Source organism: Macaca fascicularis, chromosome 4 (genome assembly GCF_037993035.2).
Source record: "Macaca fascicularis isolate 582-1 chromosome 4, T2T-MFA8v1.1".
Taxonomy (NCBI): domain Eukaryota; kingdom Metazoa; phylum Chordata; class Mammalia; order Primates; family Cercopithecidae; genus Macaca; species Macaca fascicularis.
Window position 1 is genome coordinate 22,764,729 of NC_088378.1, and position 24,497 is coordinate 22,789,225.

Genomic DNA, 24,497 nt, shown 5'->3' on the forward strand with positions numbered 1-24,497 from the left:
GATTATTTCTGAGGCCTCTGTTCTGTTCCATTGGTCTACATATCTGTTTTGGTACCAGTACCATGCTGTTTTGGTTACTGTAGCCTTGTAGTATAGTTTGAAGTCAGGTAGCATGATGCCTCCAGCTTTGTTCTTTTTGCTTAGGACTGTCTTGTCTATATGGGCTCTTTTTTGGTTCCATATGAAATTTAAAGTAGTTTTTTCTAATTCTGTGACTTGAAAGTCAATGGTAGCTTGATGGGGATAGAACTGAATCTATAAATTACTTTGGACAGTATGGACATTTTCACAATGTTGACTCTTTCCCATCCATGAGCATGGAATGTTTTTCCGTTTGTTTCTGTCCTTTCTCATTTCCTTGAGCAGTGGCTTGTAGTTCTTGAAGAAATGCTTCACATACCTTGTAAGTTGTATTCCTAGGTATTTTATTCTCTTTGTAGCAATAGTGAATGGGAGTTCACTCATGATTTGGCTCTCTGTTTCTCTGTTATTGGTGTACAGGAATGCTTGTGATTGGTGCACATTGATTTTGTATCCTGAAACTTTGCTAAAGTTGCTTATCAACTTAAGGAGATTATGGGTGAGACGATGGGGTTTCTAAATATACAATCATGTCATCTGCAAACAGAAACAATTTGACTTTCTCTCTTCCTATTTGTATCCTTTATTTCTTTCTCTAGCCTGATTGCTCTGGCCAGAACTTCCAATACTATGTTGAATTGGAGTGGTGAGAGAGGGCATCCTTGTCCTGTGCTGGTTCTCAAGGGGAATGCTTCCAGCTTTCGCCCACTCAGTATGATATTGGCTGTGGGTCTGTCATAAATAGCTCTTATTATTTTAAGATATGTTCCATCAATACCTAGTTTATTGAGAGTTTTTAGCATGAAGGGGTGTTGAATTTTATCAAAGGCCTTTTCCACATCTATTGGGATAATCACGTGGCTTTTGTCATTGGTTCTGTTTAAGTGATGGATTACATTTACTGATTTGTGTATGTTGAAACAGCCTCGCATCCCAGGTATGAGGTCGACTTGATCGTGGTGGACAGGCTTTTGATGTGCTTCTGGATTCGGTTTGCCAGTATTTTATTGAAGATTTTCTCATCAATGTTCGTCAGAGATATTGGCCTGAAATTTTCTTTTCTTGTTGTGTCTCTGCCAGGTTTTGATAATCAGGATGATGCTGGCCTCATAAAATGAGTTAGGGGGGAGTCCCTCTTTTTCTACTGTTTGTAATAGCTTCAGAAGGAATGGTACCACCTCCTCTTTGTACCTCTGGTAGAATTTGGCTGTGAATCTATCTGGTACTGGGTTTTTTTTGGTTGGTAGACTATTAATTACTGCCTCAACTTCAAAACTTGTTATTGGCCTACTCAGGTATTCAACTTCTTCCTGGTATAGTCTTGGGAGAGTGTACGAGTCTAGGAATTTATCCATTTCTTCTAGATTTTCTAGTTTATTTGCATAGAAGTATTTACAGTATTCTCTGATGGTAGTTTGTATTTCTGTGGGATCAGTGCTGATATCCCCTTTATCATTTTGTATTGTGTCTATTTGATTCTTCTCCATTTTATGCTTCATTAGTCTGGCTAGCAGTCTATCTTTTCAAAAATGAGCTCCTCGATTCATTGATTTTTTGAAGGGTTTTTCATGTCTCTATCTCCTTCAGTTCTGCTCTGTTCTTAGTTATTTCTTGTCTTCTGCTAGTTTCTGAATTTGTTTGCTCTTGCTTTTCTAGTTCTTTCCAATTGTGATGTTAGGGTGTTAAATTTAGATCTTCCCCACTTTCTGATGTGGGCATTTAGTGCTATAAATTTCCCTCTGAAGACTGCTTTAGCTGTGTCCCAGAGATTCTGGTACATTGTATCTTTGTTCTCACTGGTTTCAAATAACTTATTTATTTCTGCCTTAATTTTGTTATTTACCCAGTAGTCATTCAGTGCTATCTTGCCGCCTTTTTTTTTTTTTTTGACACAGAATCTTGCTCTGTCGCCTACACTGGAGTGCAGTGGCACAATCTCAGCTCACTGCAACCTCTGCCTCCTGGGTTCAAGCGATTCTCCTGCCTCAGCCTCCTGAGTAGCCTTCTGACCTCGTGATCCGCCCACCTCGGCCTCCCAAAGTGCTGGGATTATAGGCATAGGCCACCGCGCCCGGCCTATCCTGCAATTTTTAATTTTCATGTTGTACTTCCTACCTAGGCAAGTTAGTATAATTCAGTTGACATTACATATATCATGGAAATGTTAATTTTTTTCCTAAAATGTGTCTTCAACAGATATTGAGGATGTCCTTGATTACTTAAAAATGTAGTGATACCCTGCCTTTGATGAGACGCTATCTTGCTTAAGTTTGAAAAGAACCTTGAAAATAATGAAACATTACCTTTCCCAAATCATGATTTATTTAGCATCCCACAGCCTTAAAGCTCATCATCACATCAAGTTATTTCAAATGACTACACACTGTCAAGTGGCACTGTGCTGTCAATCACTAGACACAGGCACCGATTTGCACAGTTTAGAAAAAGTAAATTTTAATACCGACACCCTTTCTCCCCCCAGCGGCAGAGTTTTGCTCTGTCACTGGAGTGTGGTGGTCCAATCATAGCTCACTGCAGCCTCAACCTCCTAGGCTCAAGTGATCCTCCGGCCTCAGACTCCTGAGTATCTGGGTCCACAGGTGTGCATCAGCATGCTGTGCTATTTTTTAAATTTTTTGTAGAAACGGGGTCTCATTATGTAGCCCAAGTTGGTCTTGAACTATGAGTCTCAAGTGATTCTTTGCCTCAGCATCCCAAAGTGCTGGGATTACAAGTGTAAGCCACCACTCCTGAGTCTCCTTTTTTTTAAAAAAAAAAAAAAAAAACTACTGAGGTTGCATCATTTGCTTCCTGGTTTCGTCTTACTTCTATTTAACTAAGCAGCCAGGACAAAATTTAAGTAATTAAACTCCTAAACTTTAAAAATGTTTCCATATTTAAGTAACATAAAGAACAACAAAATTATTGGTCTTCACAAGCATATATTGCTTCAAAAAGACCTATATTTTGGTGACTGACATAAGTTACATTTAGTAGGCTCTAGGCATCCTAAGTGTTTTACCATTTTTTCTATTCTGACTATAACAAGCTTTTGCAGTGCAGAAATCACATTGGCCTCTCCCAGTTGCTTAAGCATCTGAACGGCAGGGATTATGATATGCCCTTGTAGGTAAGGTATGTGCCACCCGTGGGAAAACACCGCATAAAGTTTGACCTCAAAAGAGCAATTTGTGAAATCACCATAGTTAAATGAAACACTTACACGTGCTTATTTTCAAAAAAAGAACTAACTCTCTGCAGTGCATATAAGTGACACATTAAAAAAAAAAAATCTCCGGCCAGGCATGGTGGCTCATGCCTGTAATCCCAGCACTTTGGGAGGCTGAGGCGGGCAGATCACTTGAGGTCGGGAATTGGAGACCAGCCTGACCAACATGGCAAAACCCTGTCTCTACTGAAAATACAAAATTAGCCAGGTATGGTGATGCATGCCTGTAGTCCCAGCTACTCAGAAGGCTGAGGCAGGAGAATCACTTGAACCCGGGAGGCGGAGGTTGAGGTGAGCTGAGATTGCGCCATTGCACTCAACAAAAGTGAAACTCGGTCTCAAAAAAAAAAAAAAAAAAAAAATCTCTGATAAATTTCTTGTAGCCCTGGAGGCCAGTCAGATATTCTGATCCAGTGGTTTGCACTACTTCTTAAGGGAGATTATAATTCTAATCAAAACTCCTTCACAAATCAGCCGAACGTTAGTCACTTGAGACACGAGAAAAAGAGAAAGAAAGCAAAAGCAGACATATTCAAGAGTTCCTGAAAATGATGTGGCAAGGTACCAAATGTCTCAAAGGAAAACCTGAGGTGGTTAGAGAGGCAGGGCCCCAGAATATCTAGATGATGATCACTCAGTGAAGGATTCTTATTGTAGGAGGAGAAGTATATAAGGTTTTTCTTAACAGATTCAGAGTATTTTATTTTGGTAGAATTCATAATTAAAGTGTTCCCTTTGCACAATTAACCCTCTTATCTGCTATTAATTAACTTCATGGCATGCTATTAAGTCTCTAGAGACATTTTCTCAAGAGTTTTGCATTTGGCAGTTAACTGTACACTTTGCATCAGGAAGATTAACTGGCCTCTAATTAGGGGTAATGAACTTAAGATTCTGAAAACTGCTAGCCAAAAAAGTTGGATGAACTACTGTGGAGGCTCATCCCACTTATTCTTAATTGTAGAGTGAGCCAGAGTGAGTGTTATGAAAAATGAACACGAGTTAACATGGAACTTTTAGAGTGTTTTCATTGGTTCCCACCACCAAACAGATGATAGATACACAATTGTAACTAGGGGTACACATAACTGCTGACCCCCCAAAAAGCCAACATGTACTATTCTTGTACCTTTTTGTAAGTGGTATGTCAAAAGCAAAGTTAAAAAATAAAAAACCTTTAAAAGGACAACTTAAGAGACTCTGTCTCAAAAAAAAAAAAAAAAAAAAAAAAAGGACAACTTAAATGGAAGAAAACAGATCACGTAATTGGTGACAGCTATGATCTTGGCAGAAACTGTAAAGACTACTACAGAGCCTGAACTAGAGTCTTCATCTCAATAGGTACACAAGACTAAGTACCGTCTTTAAAAGCTCGCCATCCTTTTAGCCTGTCTCTTTGACACCCGCTGAGCTCAAGACTTTTCTCATGAAGAGTCACCTCCTATATAGACTGATTGACCAGACTGTTCTGTCTGTCTAAACAATTGTTTCCCAGCGCTGACAGACTCTTGTTCTATGACCTGTTCTTTAGTATATTTCTTTTTTTTTTTTTTTTTTTTTTTTTTTTTTTTGAGACGGAGTCTCGCTCTGTCGCCCAGGCTGGGGTGCAGTGGCCAGATCTCAGCTCACTGCAAGCTCCGCCTCCCGGGTTCCCGCCATTCTCCTGCCTCAGCCTCCTGAGTAGCTGGGACTACAGGCGCCCGCCACCTCGCCCGGCTAGTTTTTTGTACTTTTTAGTAGAGACGGGGTTTCACCGTGTTAGCCAGGATGGTCTTGATCTCCTGACCTCGTGATCCGCCCGTCTCGGCCTCCCAAAGTGCTGGGATTACAGGCTTGAGCCACCGCGCCCGGCCTAGTATATTTCTTAAGTGATCCTTTGTCTTCGTTACAGTTCTGGACAGGCCAAACACTGGAACGTCCCCCAGACACATAACCCCACAATTCCTTCTGTGTAAACTGCCATACAGGAACAGCTGCCCATAGCAGGGATTGACACCTGATCCAAGAGCAGCCAACCCATAAACTGGCCAGGAGCCTAGAGCTGCTCTTGCATAAATCTTTAAATATGGATGACTTGTATTTTACTGGGTCTCTCTAGAGGGCATCTGAAATGGAGACAGGAAGGAGAACTCATCTACTAAGAAGAGCTGAATAAGCCTAAAAGATCCGCAAACACACACACACAAAAATTAGCAACAGAAAGTATCTGAGTCATAATAACGAGAGAACAGGTTTGAAGACGAATAAACTTCTGATGCTGTGGTGGCAATGAGATAATACAGCAGCTAATATACATCCACTTTAAACAAACTCCCGTTCCCCCAAATTATGTTACAGTAGAACAGTAGTTATGGAGAGTTCAGTAATATGCTTAGCTAGTAAGTTGTGAAGCTGGAACCGCCATATAGCCCAGACTAGCTCTGGACTCTCTGCCCTCAATTATTACAGTAATTCTGTCTATGCCCAGTGTATTCTTGCGGTCACTAAAAAAAGGGGGAGCTCTTTTTTAAAAAATTTTTTTGGTCGTTTTTTACTTTATTTTTTCAATTCCACTGGAGAAGGGGGAGAACTCTTGATGTTGTTTCCTGAACTTTTTCTACGTCTAGCACAGGATGTTCAATATTTCATAATAAAATATAAAACCATATTTTATGTACATAGTCTACAATAAATCATCCTACAGCTGAATTTGTAGGCCAGTTCATGATTTGCAACCTCTCACTGGTGGCAAAGGTTAACCTTAAAGGTTGTCTATTTACTCATTGGATGACTGAATTTTTTATAGAATTTTTTTCTAGTCTAAACCTGAAGGCCTCTATAACCCTAGAGGCAATGTACCTGATCTTTAGGCAGTGCTAACCATCAATAAAGTCTTCCTTGTGCTAATTTTAAATACACTTCCCTGAACCTTCCAGCCATTGATTCTAAAGGATATGAACAAATCTAATTCCATTTCTTATTTGAGCTCTTCAAAATAATTGTAGACAACCACCTCTCCAATTACTTTTCCTAGATGTGGTTCAGAAATAACATGAGTAATATATTAAAAACATATAAAATATACAATAAAAGTCAACATTAAGAGTTAAACAATATAAAAAAGAGTAACTTTAAAAAATGAAATGTTGATTTCTAGGTTCCCATATGATAATGGCAGCTACCTATAGCCATACTTCAACATACCCTCCAAAGACCTTATGGTTAAACAAAGCAAGTAAATAAACCCACAAAACAAAACTCGTCAAACTAAAAACTAACAAAGAAAGTGGAGAATACTACAAACTTCAGTTTATATATAAACAGAGAAATAAACACCAGAAACCAGCAAAGCTAACTCTAGAGCTCTTTCTGGAGTGGAAAGATCGGTGGAGACTAAGTGAAAAGAAGAGAAACCAATGGGGGTCTCATGCTGGAGAACACTGATAAAATGCCAGGAGGAGGAGAGAATCCCATGCAGAGTGGGGAAATACTGAGAACAGGTTTCAGACCTTGTGAATCAAAGTCATTAACTACTGGAGAATAGAAAGAGGGGCCTGAAAGTTCCTGGGACCAGGGTTGGCAGTCATGGGAAGGATCCTGGAGTAGATAGAGGAGACCTGCAAGGGACAAGAGTCACCTGGAGTCTTGGTGATCATGGGAAGAAGGAGCCAAGCAATGGATATTAAACATCCTATAGAAACAAATAAGAATCACAAAACAGACAAATCAATCATCTCCTTATGAAAAACACTATTAAGTAAAATGCACTTAACTGATATTCCTCTGAACTCAGAGGAGTTAGTACACCATCCAATGTCACCATCACCTTAATAGAATACCTAATAATGATTCAGAAAAAGATAAGACATTTTAAAATGAATGGAAATAACATGCAGCTCCATAAAACTACTACAAGAATAAAAATACTTCAGTTGATAAAACCCTCATCTCCCTACCCCACCCAATAAACCCCGCAAAGCAAAGGAAATCTGTAACAGTGCCCTGACTTGAATATCCTTAAGCAAACATTTGCAAATATGAAAAACCATCCCAAATCAGAAATTCAAAAATTCACAATATAAAAGCACAAAAAAGCAGAAGATGTATATCCAGAGATGATAAAACTGAAGTAAGAAATGGATATAGGGGGAGGAAGATGAAATAATCTCAGAAATGAACATCTAATTACGGCAGAAACAGAGAATCAAACACTGCATGTTCTCACTTATAAGTGAGAGCTAAATAATGGGTAGACATGTTCATAAAGATGGAAACAACAAACACTGAGAATTCTAAAACTGGGGAGTAAAGGACATGGACAAGGTTTGAAAACTACCTACTGGGGACTATGTTCACTATTTGGGTGATAGGTTCAACAGAAGCCCAAACCCCACCATTACGTAATATACCCATGTAACAAACCTGTTCAGGTACCCTATGAATCTTCAAAACAAAAACAAAAACAAAAAAGAAATTAACATTTGAATCTAAGGTATCTAAGAAAGGACCGACAGGACTGAAAATATAATAAAGGGTGCTAAGGAGAGGAATAAAAATAGCCAAGAGAATAAAACAAATACAGAAAAACTAAGAAGTTTAAGGAAAAAAAATTGTTGCTGCAGAGCCTAGGAAAAATTCTAGCAAATAAATAATTATAGCTTCTGGAAAATAAAAACAAAACAAAGAACTGAACTAGAGTGTTGAACAATCATTCAATAAAAATTTCCAGGGATAAAATAATACATGTCAAAGGCTCGCTCATATCTAGAAAAACTGACCAGGTATAATCAACTAAGACATAGTCTAGTAAAAATATTATACTTTAAAGATAAAGAGAAAACGCTTTGGGCCTTCAGGCAAAAAAACTAAATCACCTATAAAGCAAATGATATCAGAATGGCATCAGATTTGTCAATAGCAACATAGAAAGCAAGACTTTAGGAAAGAAAGTGTAAGCCAGAGTCTATATCCAGCCAAGCTGTCTTTCATTTTTCAAGTGTCAATGCTATGAAAGATGATTTGAAACATGCAAAAATTCAAGATAATAATCAGGAGCCCCTCATAAGGTACCTGCTAGAGGATGGGCTTCATTCAACCAAGAGATGATGATGATGCCCTGGCCCTCCCAAAAAGACGGATGGTGAAGCACTTTATTTTGGACAGACCAAAGCAAAACAAAGCATAAAAGTGGAAGAATAGTAGTAAGTAAATGCTATTTGTTCTGACAAAGTACAAATAATACAACTATTTATTTCAGTGAAGAGAAGAAGGGAGAAAGGGGAAAGTAGAATAAGTTCACTGATTACTACATGGCTAATAGACTGGAGTCACACGATATTATTTAAAGTTCCCAAGTGAGGAGAAATGGGGCTGTAGGCATTATAAAACGTATTTTAAAACATAAGCCCTAGAATAGGGGTTGTCAAACTACAGTCCAAGTGCAGCCCACAATCTGTTACAATAAATAAAAATTTATTGGAACACAGCCACTCCCATCTGTTTGCATATTACGGCTTCTCTTGTTTACATCACAGACATATTGATGCAGTTATACTGTCTACATCAGCAGAGGTGAGTAGCTGCAACAGAGTTTGGCCCACAAAGTCTAAAATACTTGCTATGCTAACCTCTATAGAAAAAGTCTGCCAAACCCTAACCTATAATAAAAATGCAACCAGGCGTGGTGGCTCCCTCCTGTAATCCTAGCACTTTGGGAGGCTGAGGCGGGCAGATTGCCTGAGCTCAGGAGTTTGAGACCAGCCTGCGCAACATGGTGAAACCCCAACTCTACTAAAATACAAAAACTTAGCCAGGCATGGTGGCGTGCACCTGTAGTCCTAGCTTCAGGAGGCTGAGACAGGACAATTGCTTGAACCTGGGAGGAGCAGGTTGCAGCGAGCCAAGACTGTGCCACTGCACTCCAGCCTGGGCGACAGAGTGAGACTTTGTTTCAGGAAAAAAAAAAAAAAAAAAAAAAAGCAAACATTCCTAAATGCAAAGAAAAATAAACACAGTACGTTTTTAAAAAATAAAACCGTTGACACCAAGCATATTGATTATACCAATAAATGTAAGTCTGCTTATCTAACCCATTAAAAGAAAAAGATTTTTCAGTTGCTCATAAATCTAAGCCCAATTCTATGCTGCATACAAAAGAACATATTGAAATCAAAAGGCTAAACATAAAGAAATGAGCAGATATATCAGACAGATATAAATATTATGAAATCCAGAGTTGTGATCCTGATATAGGCAAGGTAAAATTCAGGCCACAAAGCACTTAAGACAGAAGTACAAATGTTAAAGGCCAAAACAACTACCTTCATAAAGCAGAAACTACAAGAGATACAAAGAGAAATAAACAAAAGCCCAATAATAAGAGACTTTAACACGTCACTCTTGGTCTAAAATGCATCAAACAAACAAAAGGTAAGTAAGATTATAGAAGACCTAAATAACATCATTTATAAGGTACAGTTTATGTGTGTGTGTATAACATATATACATTATATTCTCATTATAGAGAATATAATTCCTGAAGCATAAAAGGGCCACTATTAAATAAATTGACCTTATATTGGGTCGCAAAGATAAAAACCTCATGAAGTTCCTTAAATAAACAATACAAACAACATTCTCTGACCACAACGGGATAAAACTAGAAATTATTCACATCAAAAATTGGTCCTTCTACCTAGAGACTAAAAACTTGCTAAGCAACTCTTGGGAGAAAGGGGATATGAACTAAAACTGCAGAATTTCTAAAACACGATAATAAGAATACTACATATAATCATCCATGGGATACCACTGAAGCAGTGCCAAGGAGTATATGCAGTTTGTTATCTTTTGGATAAGAAAGAGGGGAGATGCATACACAGGCACACATACCTATCCCCATGGGTTTTGCTTATTTTTGCAAAAAAAGAAACACAGGAAGGACAGATCAGAAACTAATGAATATCCATCAGGGATAGAAGAAAACAGAATGGGAGGGGTAGGGGTATGAATGTGATTTCTTTCGCATGTCTTTTTGTACAGGTTTGACTTTGTTAAAACAAGCCATATTTTACAAATTCAGAAAATAAAATTAAATAAAAGAGGTAAAAACAGCAAATGCTATAAATGAATGAAAACAGAAGTTTCAAAGACAACTTCTTAACTGTATATCAAATAAATAATATAACTACACAAAGAAAAGCATTCAAACTACTTTTGAACATGCACTTTAACAACATATAACCTCAGTGGAATATCTAAGCACAAAAAAGGACCGCAAAGAGGGCTTGAATATTACTTTTTTGTGATTATTGGTAATGGTGTTGACGTAATATTTCAGAAACTATTTTGGAGATGCAAGTGCATTCAGCAATACAGAGAATCCTATAAACACCTTTATATATATATGAAATAAAATAATTTTGAAGAGTCGTAAGTATCTTCTGACCCAGGCCTAAGTTGACATACATGAACTCTATCTGAGAATATCCCTATAAGAAGGGTGTTATTATTTTTGTATCAGAGATGACAGTTATCACCCACAATGTTAAGAAAGTAGTAACAGTGGCTGGAATTGATTCTAGGTCTCTCTAACACCAAAGTTCTTTCTACCATAACTGAACTATTTTTAACAAAAATATCAACAATTTAATTTTGCTTTACTTTAAATGAAGGGATATTCACTGTTGTTATTGTTGGTATTTGTTGTCCTGAGTGGCAACGGTGGCAGTTTAAAGCAGTGTTTGATCTCTTGGAAGCATCTGCTCCTCCTGGGGGTTCTTGTTTCAGGCCACATTCTCTGTATGGAAAACACAGAACCTAATAATCCAAGACAGAAGAGACTCAAATGCAGGTTGTATGACTGCTCTGTTTTTAAATAATATTTTAATTTTTTTTTAAGAGATGTCACTTTGCCGCCCAGCCTGGAATGCAGTGGCGTGATCATAGCTCATTGCAGCCTTGACCTCCTGGGTTCAAGGGCGTCCTCAGCCTCTTGAGTAGCTGGGACTATGGCGCACACCACTGTACTCTGCTGTTTTTTTTGTTTTTTATATAGAGATAGGGGTCTTGCCATCTTGCTCAGGCTGGTCTTGAACTCCTAGGCTCAAGGAATCCTCTTCTCTCAGCCTCTCAAAGTGCTGGGATTACAGGCATGAGCCACTGCACCCAGCTTAAATTCTTGAACCATGTGAGAAATGTGAAGTCTGCTTGAAATTTTCAGGCCAGCATGTATTAGAAACATTACATTCCAAATCAAAAGCAGCTACTAGTAGATGCTAGTGAGCACATGGTGGTCCTGTTGTCCCTTGGAATAGGCTGGAAATTAACTGTTCAGTAAGATCAGAGGAGACCATAAGAACCCAAGCTCTGTTATTACAAGGTAATTACAAAATGTCTTCACTAAACTGATCAAGAAAAAAGAAACCTTTTCAAGATGGAGAAATAAAAAGTACAAACCACTGAATAGAGTTAATTACATAATTATATGGTTATGTAATATTCGGGAACTAAATATCTTTTAAAATGCATGATAATAATAAAATTGTACAAATGTCTTTATGAACCCAGAAATTAGTTATGTGGGGTGAGGAACAAAATAGAATGCTAGTTTTACTATAATAACTAGAGGAGAACAAAGATCCTGTAATTCCTTTAATGCATTAAATAATTATAGTAATCTTTAAATGAAATCTACATGCTAAAATGCTCAGAAAAGTAAAAATTCTAATGTAAATATAAAGAAATTGCAAGGCTAAAATACTGGTTGTGATCCATGCCATAGTTCAAGGGGGTATTAAATTCTAGATAGTAGCTAAGACAAAACAGAAAGAACCTTATGTTGAAACTGTAATAATACAAATTTTTGCACAGTAATACCACAATAACTATGCCTACAATGGTGTGGTGGTCTAAAAAAGCAGCTCTTGAGGAAACTACATTAAGTCAAAATACTCAAAGTGCTTCTCCGGCAAAACTCCTTTCAATATACATAGGTTGCTCAACACGAGGCTATGTTCTGAGAAATGCATCATGAGGCGATCTGTTCTGGTGCAAGCATCATAGAGTGTACTTAGACAAACCTGGAGAATATAGCCCACTATACACCTAGGCTATATGGTAGAGCCTATTGCTCCGAGGCTACAAGCCTACACAGCATGTTACTGTACTGAATACTGTAGGCAACTGTAACACAACGGTGTGTATTTGTGCATCTAAACATATCTAAACACAGTAAAAATAAGGTATTCTAATCTCATGAGACCACCATCATATATGTGGTCTATCACTGACAAAAATGTTATGTGGTACATAACTCTATATTACATGTTTGACAGACGGTTTAAAGGAGAAATAATGAAAACTTGACTACAAATATTAGTAGCAAAATAATTAAACCTCAAATCTCTCACCTGTTAGCTTTACAGCTTCATGTCTTCTCCTTTCAAATATACAAAAAAAAAAAAAAAATCCGATCTGAAGGTTTATCCTTCAAATTATTTCCTTTGGAAGATGTCACTCCAATTAAAAAAAGGATTTTACGGATCATAAATGGTATCGCCTCCCCAAGCACTATTATTACTTTATATAACCTTCCAAATGTAGGTCTACTATCCTGACCCCAAGCTTCAGCTGTGAACTTGCCACTCATATGCTGTTACCAAGCAGGGAAGAGATGAGTACGGGAAGAGTAAGTGTTTGGAAACTTTAATAGCAACTGGACAGAGTGAATTCATGTCTGTTGCATCTTGAATAAAATATATGGGTTTTTAAATTTTTAAAATTAAGGGTCATGTGGTATAATTTACATAGAGTAAAAATTATCTTAAAAAAATGCCCTTCTATAGTCATTTTCTTCCTCTAACCCCCTAGCAGAAATTTCTGATTTTTCTCCTTACAGTTTAGCCTTCTGTAGCATTTCATATAAATGGAATAATAAACTATATAGCCTTTTGTACCTGTCATCTTTCACTTCACGTAAGGCTTTTAAGATTCATCCATGTTGCTGATTCATGAGTGTATCAGTAGTTTGTTCCTTTATATTGCTAGTAGTACTCCATGGTATGGGTGTATCAAGATTTACCTATCCATTCATCAGTCGATAAACTTCTGGGTTGTTTATATAATTTTGGGTGAATATGAACAAAGCTGCTATAAACCATTTGGGTATAGGTCTTTCCGGGTGGGAAAACATATGAATATTCAAGTGTTCCAGCACAATTTAACAAAAACTATCCTTTCTCTGTTGAATTGTTCGACATCATTCTTGAAAATCAATTGACATTATCTGTGGGTCTATTTCTGGACCTTTATTCTCTTCCATTGAAGAGTCTATCCAATGTCACAATGTTTTGATAATTACAGCTTTATAGCAAATCTTAAAACAAAGTAAGTCCTCCAAATTTGTTCTGTTTCAAAGTCACTTTGGCTATTCTTTGCTTTTCTATATAAACTTTAAAACCAGCCTGCTGATTTCTACAAAAAAGCTTGACGGGATTTTTTTTGTTGTTGTTAATTTCAATAGGTTTTTGGGGAACAGGTAGTGTTTGGGATTTTGATTAGCATTGCACTGGGCTGGGCACAGTAGCTCATGCCTATAATCAGTGCTCTGAAAGGCTGAGGCAGGTGGATCACTTGAGTCCAAGAGTTTGAGACCAGCCTGGGCAACATAGCAAGACCCCACCTCTACAGAAAATAATTAAAAAAAAAAAATAGCCAGGCATAGTGGTGCATCCCTGTAATTCCCAGCTACTCAGGGGTGGGCTTGAGCCCAGGAGTTCAAGGCTGCAGTGAGCTATGATCGGGCTTCTGCACTCTAGCTTGGGCAACAAAGTGAGACTGTGTCTCAAAAAAAATTTTTTTAAAGGCAGTGATTCTACAGATCACTTTGGGGAGAACTTGCATTTTAACAATATTAAGTCTGATAGATGAAACTAGGTATAGCTCTCCATTTATTTAAGTCCTTTTTAATTTTCTTAATGTTTTGCAGTTTTTAAAGTACAAATCTAGAATAGATTTTGCTAAATTTATCCTGAAATACTTCCTGTTTGGAGATGCTATTATAAATGTATATTTTATTTCAATTTCCATTTGTTCACTATTAGCAAACAGAAACTAATTTTTATACATTGACCTTGTAAGATTCACTTATTAGTTCTAGTAGCTTTTCTTAAATTCTTTTTGTTTTTCTAAGTAGACAATCATGCCACATACAATACAGGCAGTTTTAACTTCTTCCTTTCTAGTGTGAATGTCTTTTATTTCTTTAAACTGACCGTACTTCTAGTATAATATTTACCAGAAATTTGCTCCTAATATTTAGTGGAAAACACTGTCTTTCACCATGAAGTATGAGATGCAGGTGTTTTTTGTTTTGTTTTTTTGTTTTTTAGACAGAGGTCACCTGTTGCCCAGGCTGGAGCACAGTGGAGTGTGATCTTGGCTCACTGCAACCTCCTCCTCCCAGGTTCAAGCGATTCTCCTGCCTCAGCCTCCCGAGTTGCTGGGATTAGAAGCACGTGTCACTATGTCCAAGTAATTTTTGTATTTTTAGTAGAGAGGGGGTTTCACCATGTTGGCCAGTCTGGTCTCAAACTCCTGACCTCAGGTGATCCACCTGCCTGGGCCTCCCAGAGTGCTGGGATTACAGGAGTGAGTCATTATGCCTGCCCTCATGTAGGTTTTTCATAGACAGCATTTAAACAGGGAGAGAAACTTCTAGTTTGCTGAGAACTTTTATTATGAGTATTTAATTTCATCAAACACATTTTCTGCATCTATTGGGATATGTTTTTTGTTTTTTAGTCTAATACACTGATTGATCAAATGTTACACCAACCTTTCATTTCTGGGATGAGACCCACTTGGCTATAATGTATAACCCTTTTTATATAGCATTGGATTTAATTTACTGAAATATTTGTATGTCACTGCTTTTTCATTTCACATTTTTAATAATTCTTTTTTCTTGTATTTTATAACAATATGTCTCTGATGGAGTAAAAAAAAAGTCAAAACCAGTCCTTTACCACAGAGTGGAAAAAGCATTTTTCCAGTACACAAAGTAGCTGTGGTTATGACAAACTGCCCAGGCTTTTGGTGCAATAATTGAACTGAATCAGCTATAGAATGTTGATTTTGGAACTTACAACATACTTACAGATAGCACAAAAAGCTCATTAAATGGAGATATAATGAGACAAGTGTCTCTGAAGACACTTAATAAACTACACTTCTGATTTCTTCAAAGAGTTTAGAAGCAATAATTAAAGTTTATTTGCTTATAACACTACTGTGGATTTATCTATTTTTTCTAATAAAATCGTGAACACCTGAAGGACAATGTTCTATTCATCTTTGCACTTCTTAGAATCTAGCACAATGCCTGAAACATAGCAGGTTTTTAATGAGTATATATATTTAGTGAACGAACAAATGAATAGGTCTGATAGTTCTTTCTTGTATCTTTTCTGGTGGGCTATATCCTACTCTCCCCCGTCCCTCTAACCTCACTCCTCTTTAATTTTTTTGTTAGAGTATACAAATAGATCTCATAGAATCTCTATATACCAGTGTCTGCCTGGCTCCCAAGTACTCATGACTATTTGAAGACACTGCTGGCAGCCCTACCTGTCTGATCAGTTGGCTTCATGTCCATAATAGCAGCATTAAGATGGAAACAGTTTTAGCCCTGTTACTGCTTGAATGACCTGGCAGTCTGTTTGGTGGCCAGTCTTTGTAGTCAGGTAAGTTTCCCATAACCACTTCAGTACCTGTGTGAGATTTCTGTCTGAACCTGGCTTATTCTTTTCCTCTATTTTATGTGTAGCCAGGACTCACGCAGCTCAATCCTGAGCCTCTTTGAGTCACAAAAGGCATTTCATCTTATGCTTACATTATTTACTATTTCATTTTCCATATGCTGTAATCAACCTTCCATTAGGATTTATAAGGAGAATGCCGGAAACTATGATTTTTTTTTTCTTTTTGAACTTTTCAAAATTCCTAACACAGTAATATGTCCAGAGTACCACACACAATGTTTATTGAATGAAAAAGAGAATGAGTTGAATCCTGCATTGAAAGCTCTGCATAAATCCCTTCCATTAGTTTAGTCAACCACATTTATACTTTCCTTTTCCTTTTCTTTTTCCCAATAGCTCATTTTTATTTCCTCACACACTTGTATGGTCTAATAAGGAAAAACTGTAATGTGTATCTTAAAGGGTGATAACTGATCATCCCAAAGAGGACCAAACATACCTTACAGCTCAACAAGGTTCACATTTTCCCCTAAGCAAATATTAAATAATCCCATTATTCCCATAGATTTTAAAGAAACTCTTACCCAGCCTTAGCAACACTTATGGTTTGCTGCTCCATTGCTTCATGGATACTGGTCCTATCGTGCTCCTTGAGGCTATTGAACTCATCAATACAGCAAAGGCCTGCATCTGCAAGAACTAATGCCCCAGCCTCCAAATTCCATTCTCCTGAGTCTTTTACAGCAGTTACCGTCAGACCTGAGGGAACAAGCAAGCCATGTCAACTTTCATTCTCAAAAGCATCATCTTGACTGGGCGCAGTGGCTCACACCTGTAATTCCAGCAATTTGGGAGGCCGAGGTGAGAGGATTTCTTGAACACAGGAGTTCGAGGCCTGCCTGGACAACATGGCGAAACCTTTTCTCTACAAAAAAATTTAAAAATTTTCTGGGCATGGTGGTGTGTGCACCTGTAGTTCCAGCTACTCAGAAGGCTGAGGCGGGAGGACTGCTTGAGCCCAGGAGGTCAAGGCTGTAGTGAGCCGTATTAGAGCCACTACACTCCAGCCTGAGTGACAGAGCAAGATCTTGTCTTAAAAAAACAAAAAAGGCATATCTTAACCTTTGAAAGGAAAGAGATGCCTACATTTTAAAGAGAAGGGCATAAAGACTTTTATTTGCAGTTAACCAAGAATGGATGGCATCAGGACAATCGCGTCACATATCTAGTCACTGGAAGGCCTCATAAGCTCCTATGCTCTAAAAATCTAAGTTGTGTTCTCCAGTATTTTGTAGCAACCAGAAGTTCTCAAATTTTCTGTCTCTCCTTGTAGGTGCTCTGATCGAGTGGTCTAAACTTTTGGAAGGGGCAAACATATCTCCAGAGACCTTATGACAGAGGTTGTGTACTACACACTGTTTACAGAAAAGGGTGCAGCGATAGAGAATAGTAATTATTACATTCCAATGATGAAAATGAAAAGCTTGCTTCCAGTTACAATATGAGGGAAGGGATTATCTTCATATGTCTTATTGATTTTTATTTGTCCTGATACCAGTTAATAAAGCAGAATGGTCAAAAGCAAAGGCTTTGGAGTCAACAAGACTTGATTTGAATACTAGAGCTGTCATTCTAGCTGTTGAATTATAGGCAAGTTTCCTAATATATACAAGGCTGACTTTATTAATCTGCAAAAGAGGATAACAATAGAAAATATCTTAGAGATTCTTGGATATTTAAATAAAATGTAACTAAAGCTCATTAAAAGGTATATGAAACATGAGTACGTTAAGAATAACTATTGCTGATAAAAATGGATAAAGCGGGGACATAACTACAGATTCTACAATGAACTAACAATAAGGAAATACTATGAATAACTCTATGCCACAGACTAGACAAAACAGTCAAATTTTTTTGAAATATGCAGTTTATCTAAAAAGGAACAGATAACTTCCATAATCCTTTGTTTTCAAAATTAAATATTTAAAAACCTTCCAACACAGAAATCAGCAGGCTGAGATGGCTTCATAGTGAATTCAACCAAATATTTGAGAAAGAAATAATGTCAATGCAACACAAATTTTTCAATAATATAGAAGAGTAAACACTTCCCAACTCATTTAATGAACTCAGAATTATCACACTAATTGTCATGATAATTGGATTGTCATACTAAACTAGGCAAAGACATATTATAAGAAACCTATAGACTAGTACCTCTAATATGGATGTGAAAATCCTCAACAAAATACAAGTGAATCAAATCCAATAATATATAAAAGGACAATAGATTATAGCCAAGTGAGGATTATCCCAGGAATGCAAGGTGCAGTTAACATTCAAAAATTAATCAGTGTAATTTGCCATGTCAATAAGCTAACGAAGAAAGAGCATACAATTGCTTCAACAGATACAGAAAACACATTTCACAATACTCAACAATCATTTGTGACAAAACCCTCAAAAATTATGAACAGAAGATAATTTCTTCAACTTGATAAAGGATATTTACAATAATCCTACATTTAACATACCTAATGATAAAAGACTGAATGTTTCCTCATCTCCTACAAAGATCAGAAAAAGGCAAGAAGATTTTCTCTTATCACTATTAATCAAAATCATGCTAGAGGTTCTAGCCACTATGAAATAAGGCAAGGAAAATAAATAACATACAGACTGAAAAAAAAATAAAACTGTTTAAATTTGCAGACAATGTGATTACATAGAAAATCCCAAATATTCTACTTAAAACCAACTAGAACTAGTAAATGAGAGTGACAAGGTTGCAGGACACAAGTCAACATATGGAATATATGGAATATCTGGGTATAAGTCTTACAAAATATATGTAAGAATCTGTATGCAAAACTACAAAACTCTGATAGAGGAAACCATGACAACCAAACTGAGAGATGGAATAAACTCTATTTTCAAGATGTCAAATCTTCCCAAACTGTTCTGCAGTTAAATGCAATTACAAGCAAAATCCCAGCATGATTTTTTAAAAAATAAAGTGACAAGGTGATTCTATGATTTATACAGAGAAGCAAAGGAAATAGAAGAGCCAAACCAAAAAACAAGCTTGGAGGTCTCACATGACATACAACAAAGCTACAGTAATCAAATCAGTATGGTACTGGAAAAAGGTTAAGCAGATAGAACACTGGAACAGAACAGAATCCAAAAGTTGTCCCACACATAGAAGGTCAAGTGATTTTTTATAAAAATAAAAAGGCAATTCAATGGGGAAAAGATAATCTGTTCAACAAATGGTACTGGAGTAACTAAGTATCTTTACGCAAGAAGAAAAAATGAATCTTGACCATATCTCACATGTAATATAAAAATTAATCCAAAATTAATTCGATACCTAAATGTAAAATGTAAAACTATAAAGAAAGAAAGAAAACACAGGAGAAAATAGTTGTGAATTCTTTTGGTTTCCAGTCTAACATACAAGGAGCTTAGAAGTCACTACTTCAATCTAACAAGTAAAAAGCTAAACAAAAAAAGCAGTAACTTCTTAGACCCATCAGAGAAATGAGATCAGAGGACAAATTACTGCCCCAGATTTGAAGACGGTCAGCCAGATACAGAGAATCACAACTTGGCTGAGCAGAAATTCATGAGCATAGACTTTTAAGTAAGAAAAACAGGCAAGAACATTTGAACTATAATTAGCAAATTGCTAATGGTTCACAGTGGAAAAATCAAGAAGGACCCCGTCACAGGGAAACACCTACATTTCCTGCGAGTTTTACCACTGAGAGCTCTACCAGCAACTCACAGTGAAGATGGGAGTAAAATCTACTCCTGCTTCTGGCAGAGAGAGGGAAAAGGAACCATTTAGAAATACACCAGAACTTCCTGTTCTTAACAAGGCCTGTCCTTAAAAAGGAACTATTTTACTAGAGCCTTATCTACCTAGAAGAAGGGCATTACCCACCTCCAACCCCTTCCAGTCATCTGGTACCACCCAAGGGGGTGAATATGCGAAAAACTGAGAAGCATTTGTGAAGTTCACAGCCCAGGGACACAAGCTCACTAAAAGGCTGAGACCTAATCACAGGACTATAGAATGCTTTCCATTCCCCAACACCTTATCACTGCAATACTAAAGGCATATTAACCACAATATTCCTTGTTCCTAGTACATCATGCCTACCTTTCAACAAAAAAATCGAAAGGCATACTAAAAGGCAGAAAACACAATTTGAAGAGACAGAATAAGCATCAAAATCGGATCTACATATGGCAGGGACACTGAAATAATCAAACTACGAATTTAAAACAACTATGATTAATATGCTAAGAGATCTAATGGAAAGAGTAGACAATATGAAAGAACAGATGGATAATGTAAGTAAAGACACAGAAATTCTAATAAACAATAAAAAAGAAATACTAGAGATCAAAAACACTCTAACAAAGATAAAGAATGCCTTTAATGGGCTTATTAGCAGGCTGGACATATCTGAAGAAAGAATCTCTGAGCTTGAAGATATGCCAATTAAAACTTCCAAAACAAAAAAGAATGGAATATCCAAGAACCATGGGACAACTACAAAAGGTATGACATTCATGTGGTGGGAATAAAAGAATAACAATAAAGAGAGAAAGGGATGGAAGCAATAGGTGAAGCAATATTGTGAAACATTTCATTGAAATATTGTCAGACAGTAAATTAGAAATCCAGGGTGCTCAGAGAACACCAACAAAATAAATGCCCCCAAAAACCCTACACCCAAGCACATTCCATTCAAACTTCAGAAAATCAAAGATAAAAAAAATCATAAAAGAAGCCAGAGGAAGAAAAACAGCTTACCTATAGAGCAGTGGTCCGCAGCCTTTCTGGCACCAGAGGCTGGTTTTGTGGAAGACAATTTTTCCACAGACCACAGTGGAGATGGTTTAGGGATGATTCAAGAGCATTACATTTGTTGTGCACTTTATTTTTATTATCACATCATGTCACAGGATCCTTAGGATGTCGCTTTGCCAGCCGGAAACCCCTGTGGCTGGAGGCGCCTCTGCATGAGTTTTACTCACATCTGCTGGGCTTGTTCCACCCATTCAGCCCAGTAGGCTGCACTCAGCTCACACTATCACCGGCCCGGATCTCATGTCTGCCAATGGCAAGCCAGGCATGGGGCGGCCACAGGTGTGTCAGTGAATGAGCGTGGTGTCCAGCCACTGTGCACAGCCAGGTGGGCCAGCTGTGACGGAGCAGGCAGCTCCAGGTACAGGTTCCACGTGAGGCTGCAGCTGGACCAGATGTACCGTAAGCGGCTTCTACTGCAGGCACCAGCGTCTGAACAAAGGGAACGTGATGGTGCCCAAAAGCTCAGAGACACCAGGAACTGCAGAGCCCCAAAGAGGGTGTTAAAGCATGTCACAGCCCTGGCTCAGGGAGCCCAGTGTTTGGGCACCAGAAGGGCTGCAGCTCTTCACTCCTTCAGGTCACCCACAATATGGCGAGTGGGGGGACGTGTTTCAGTTCCGTCTGTGTTAAAGCTCTTTCAGTCCCAACATTCAACAGGTCCTGCATTCTTGTCTCATGTCCAGGAAGCATGAGGTACGCAGACAACTGGAGGGTGAGCAAGTGGAGAGGAGCTTCCCTGAGTGACAGAACAGCTCTCAGGAGACCCGAAGTGGGTAGCTCTTTTCCGCAGGCAGGTTGTACTGACAAGTGTCCAGCACTCAGCAGAGAGGAGACCTGTAGTGGGTAGCTCCTTTCTGCAGGCAGGTTGACCTGATGAGTGTGTGCATCTGGCTCGGTCTGGGGTTTTCATGGGCTCAGAAGAGAGGAAGTGCATGCTGACTGGTCCACGGGTGGACCTGGAAAAAGCACCCTAAGTTCTCACTTCAGGTTGTGGACTCTATCCAGAACTGGCAGCCTGGCCGTCAGGCTTCAGGCTATCCCTGGCTTGAAGGTGGAGCTTCACCAGGGACCCGTCCCTTCCTGCCTAGGAATGAATCTGTCTGCCTCCCGCCACCATCAACATGCTGTCCATGGTGCCCAGGCTGTTCAGGCTGAGGGAGGCCTGTGGGCCCACGCTGAGCTACCTTCAGCCCCCTGACATCCCCCCTCCCTGAGCTTGTCAGCACCCATAGTTTCAGAGGAAGCCAAGGCAGTGGGGTGGCACCCCTAGCCAGGTCACAAGAGTGCTCAGGCTTGGCTTCAACTTTGCTTCAAAACTGGAGTGAGAGCCAGGAGTGGGGAGAGGCCAGGGAGCAGCAGAAGGTACTTTCGAGCCTTCGGGGGAAGGGGGGCTTCCTGGGCCCCCAAGAGTGCAGGGAGGCCCAGGTCCAGAGCCACGGCTGGTGGTTGCAGCTTCACCCTGGTGTGTGGGGAGGCAACTTGGTAGCGGGCAGGGCTCTCACCTGTTCCTGGCCCCTGCCAGTTCCATGGAACGTACAGCCCTGGCCGCACACACTGCAGTTGGCATCCCCTCAGCAGCTGCCCCAGATGGGCTGATGCCACCATCAATTGTAATATATAATGAAATAATTATACAACTCACCCTAATGTAGAATCAGTGGGAGCCCTGACCTTATTTTCCTGCAACTAGACAGTCCCATCTGGGGATGACGGGAGACAATGACAGATCATCAGGCATTAGATTCTCATAAGGAGCACACAATGTAGATCCCTTGCATGCACAGTTCACCATAGGGTTCACGCTCCTATAAGAGTCTCATGCTGCCACTGATCTGACAGGAGGCGGAGCTCAGGTGGTACTGCGAGCAATGGGGAGCAGCTATAGAGACATAGCTTCCATTACTTGCCTGCCGCTGACCTCCTGCTGTGCAGCCCGGTTCCTAACAGGCCATGGTTGGGAACCCTGCTATAGAGAACCAAACATAAGAAGTACATCTGACATCTCCTCAGAAACCATGCAAGCAAGAAGACAGTGAAGTGAAATATTTAAAGTGCTAAAAGAGAAAAATCCCAACACAGAATTTTGTACCCTGAAAAATTATCCTTTCAAAGTAAAAGAGAAATAAAGACTTTCTCAGACAAAGATTGAAGAAATTTATTATCAGTAGACCTGCCTTGCAAGGAATGTTAAAAGAAGTTCTTCAGACTAAAGGAAAATGACATAGGTCAGAAACTCAGATCTGTATAGAGAAAAGTAGAGCATTAGACAAAAAGATCTGAAAGATAAAAAACTTTAATTTTTCTTATTCTTAACTGATCTAACAGATAACCATTTGTCTAAAATATTAACAGAAACAATGTATTCAATTACATACGCATAGGTATATACACGCTTAATTATGCTTATGTATAAGTGAAATGAATGAGGTGAAAGACCTAAGGACAAGGAGAAATTAGGAATATTCTGTCATTACGAGGTACTTACACTACCTGTGAACTGGTACAGTGTTATTTTAAAATGGACTTAGAATAGTTGTAAATGTATATGCAAACTCTAGGGCAACCACTTTAAAAAAAAGTTTTTTAAAAGGCATATAATTGATATGCTAAGTGAGGAGAGAAAATGGAATCAAAAAAACTGCTCAAAACCATAAAAGGCAGAAAAAGCACCAAAGACAAAAACAGGAACAAAGAACAAGAGCAACAAATAAAAATAGTAACAAATACAGCACATGCTATGGTTTGAATGTTTGCCCCCCTGCGCTTAAAGCTCATATTCAATCTTAATCCCTACTGTAACAGTATTAAGAGGGAGGGAAATCGACTATGGTATTTGAGAGGTGGGACCTTGGAAAGGTAATTAGGATTAAATGAGATCATGAGGGTGGGGCATTAGTGGCTTTATAAGAGAAGAAAGAGTTAACACACTCAACCCCCTTGCCATGTAATGTCTTCTGCCACCTCAGAACTCTGCAGAGAGTCCCCACCAGCAAGAAGGCCTTTACCAGATGTGCCACCTCTACATTGTACTTGCTAGCGTCCAGCACTCTAAGAAATAAATCCCTGTTCTTTATAAACTATCCAGTCTCAGGTATTTAGTTAGAGTAACAGAAAACAAACTAACTAAATATTAATCCAACTCTATCAATAGTCACCTTAAACATCAATGTTCTAAATATATCAATTAAAAGAGATTGTCAGAATTGATTTAAAAAAAAAAAAAGACCCAACTATAAGATGTTTACACAAAACCCATATTTCATTTTAGTTTTTATTTCAATAGTTTTTGGGGGTACAGGTGGTATTTTGGTTATACGGATGAGTTCGTTAGTGCTGATTTCTGAGATTTTGGTGCCCCCATCATCTGAGCACTACACACTGTACCCAATAAGCAGTCTTTTGTCCCTCATCCCACTCCCACCCTTCCCCGAGTCCCCAAAGTCCATTATATCATTCTTATGCTTTTGAGTCCTCACAGCTTAGCTTCAACTTATAAGTGAGAACAAATGATATTTGAAAACCCATACTTTAAATAGAAAGACATGTACAGATTAAAAGT

The 24,497-nt window shown here is 38.4% G+C and overlaps 1 protein-coding gene across 5 annotated transcripts in view; it reads right to left on the reverse strand.

Moving 5' to 3' along the window:
- The window catches only part of MCM9 (minichromosome maintenance 9 homologous recombination repair factor), a 122,354-nt gene that overhangs the window by 21,480 nt on the left and 76,377 nt on the right, over window positions 1–24,497 (reverse strand). For 4 of the 5 annotated variants that reach the window (XM_045391618.3, XM_005551684.5, XM_074036945.1 and 1 more), the window contains one exon: window positions 16,635–16,809. The exons of the other annotated variant lie outside the window; for it this stretch is intronic. In XM_045391618.3, coding sequence (XP_045247553.1) covers window positions 16,635–16,809 — 175 coding nt within the window. The remainder of the gene's footprint in view (window positions 1–16,634; window positions 16,810–24,497) is intronic. 5 annotated transcript variants of the gene reach the window in all.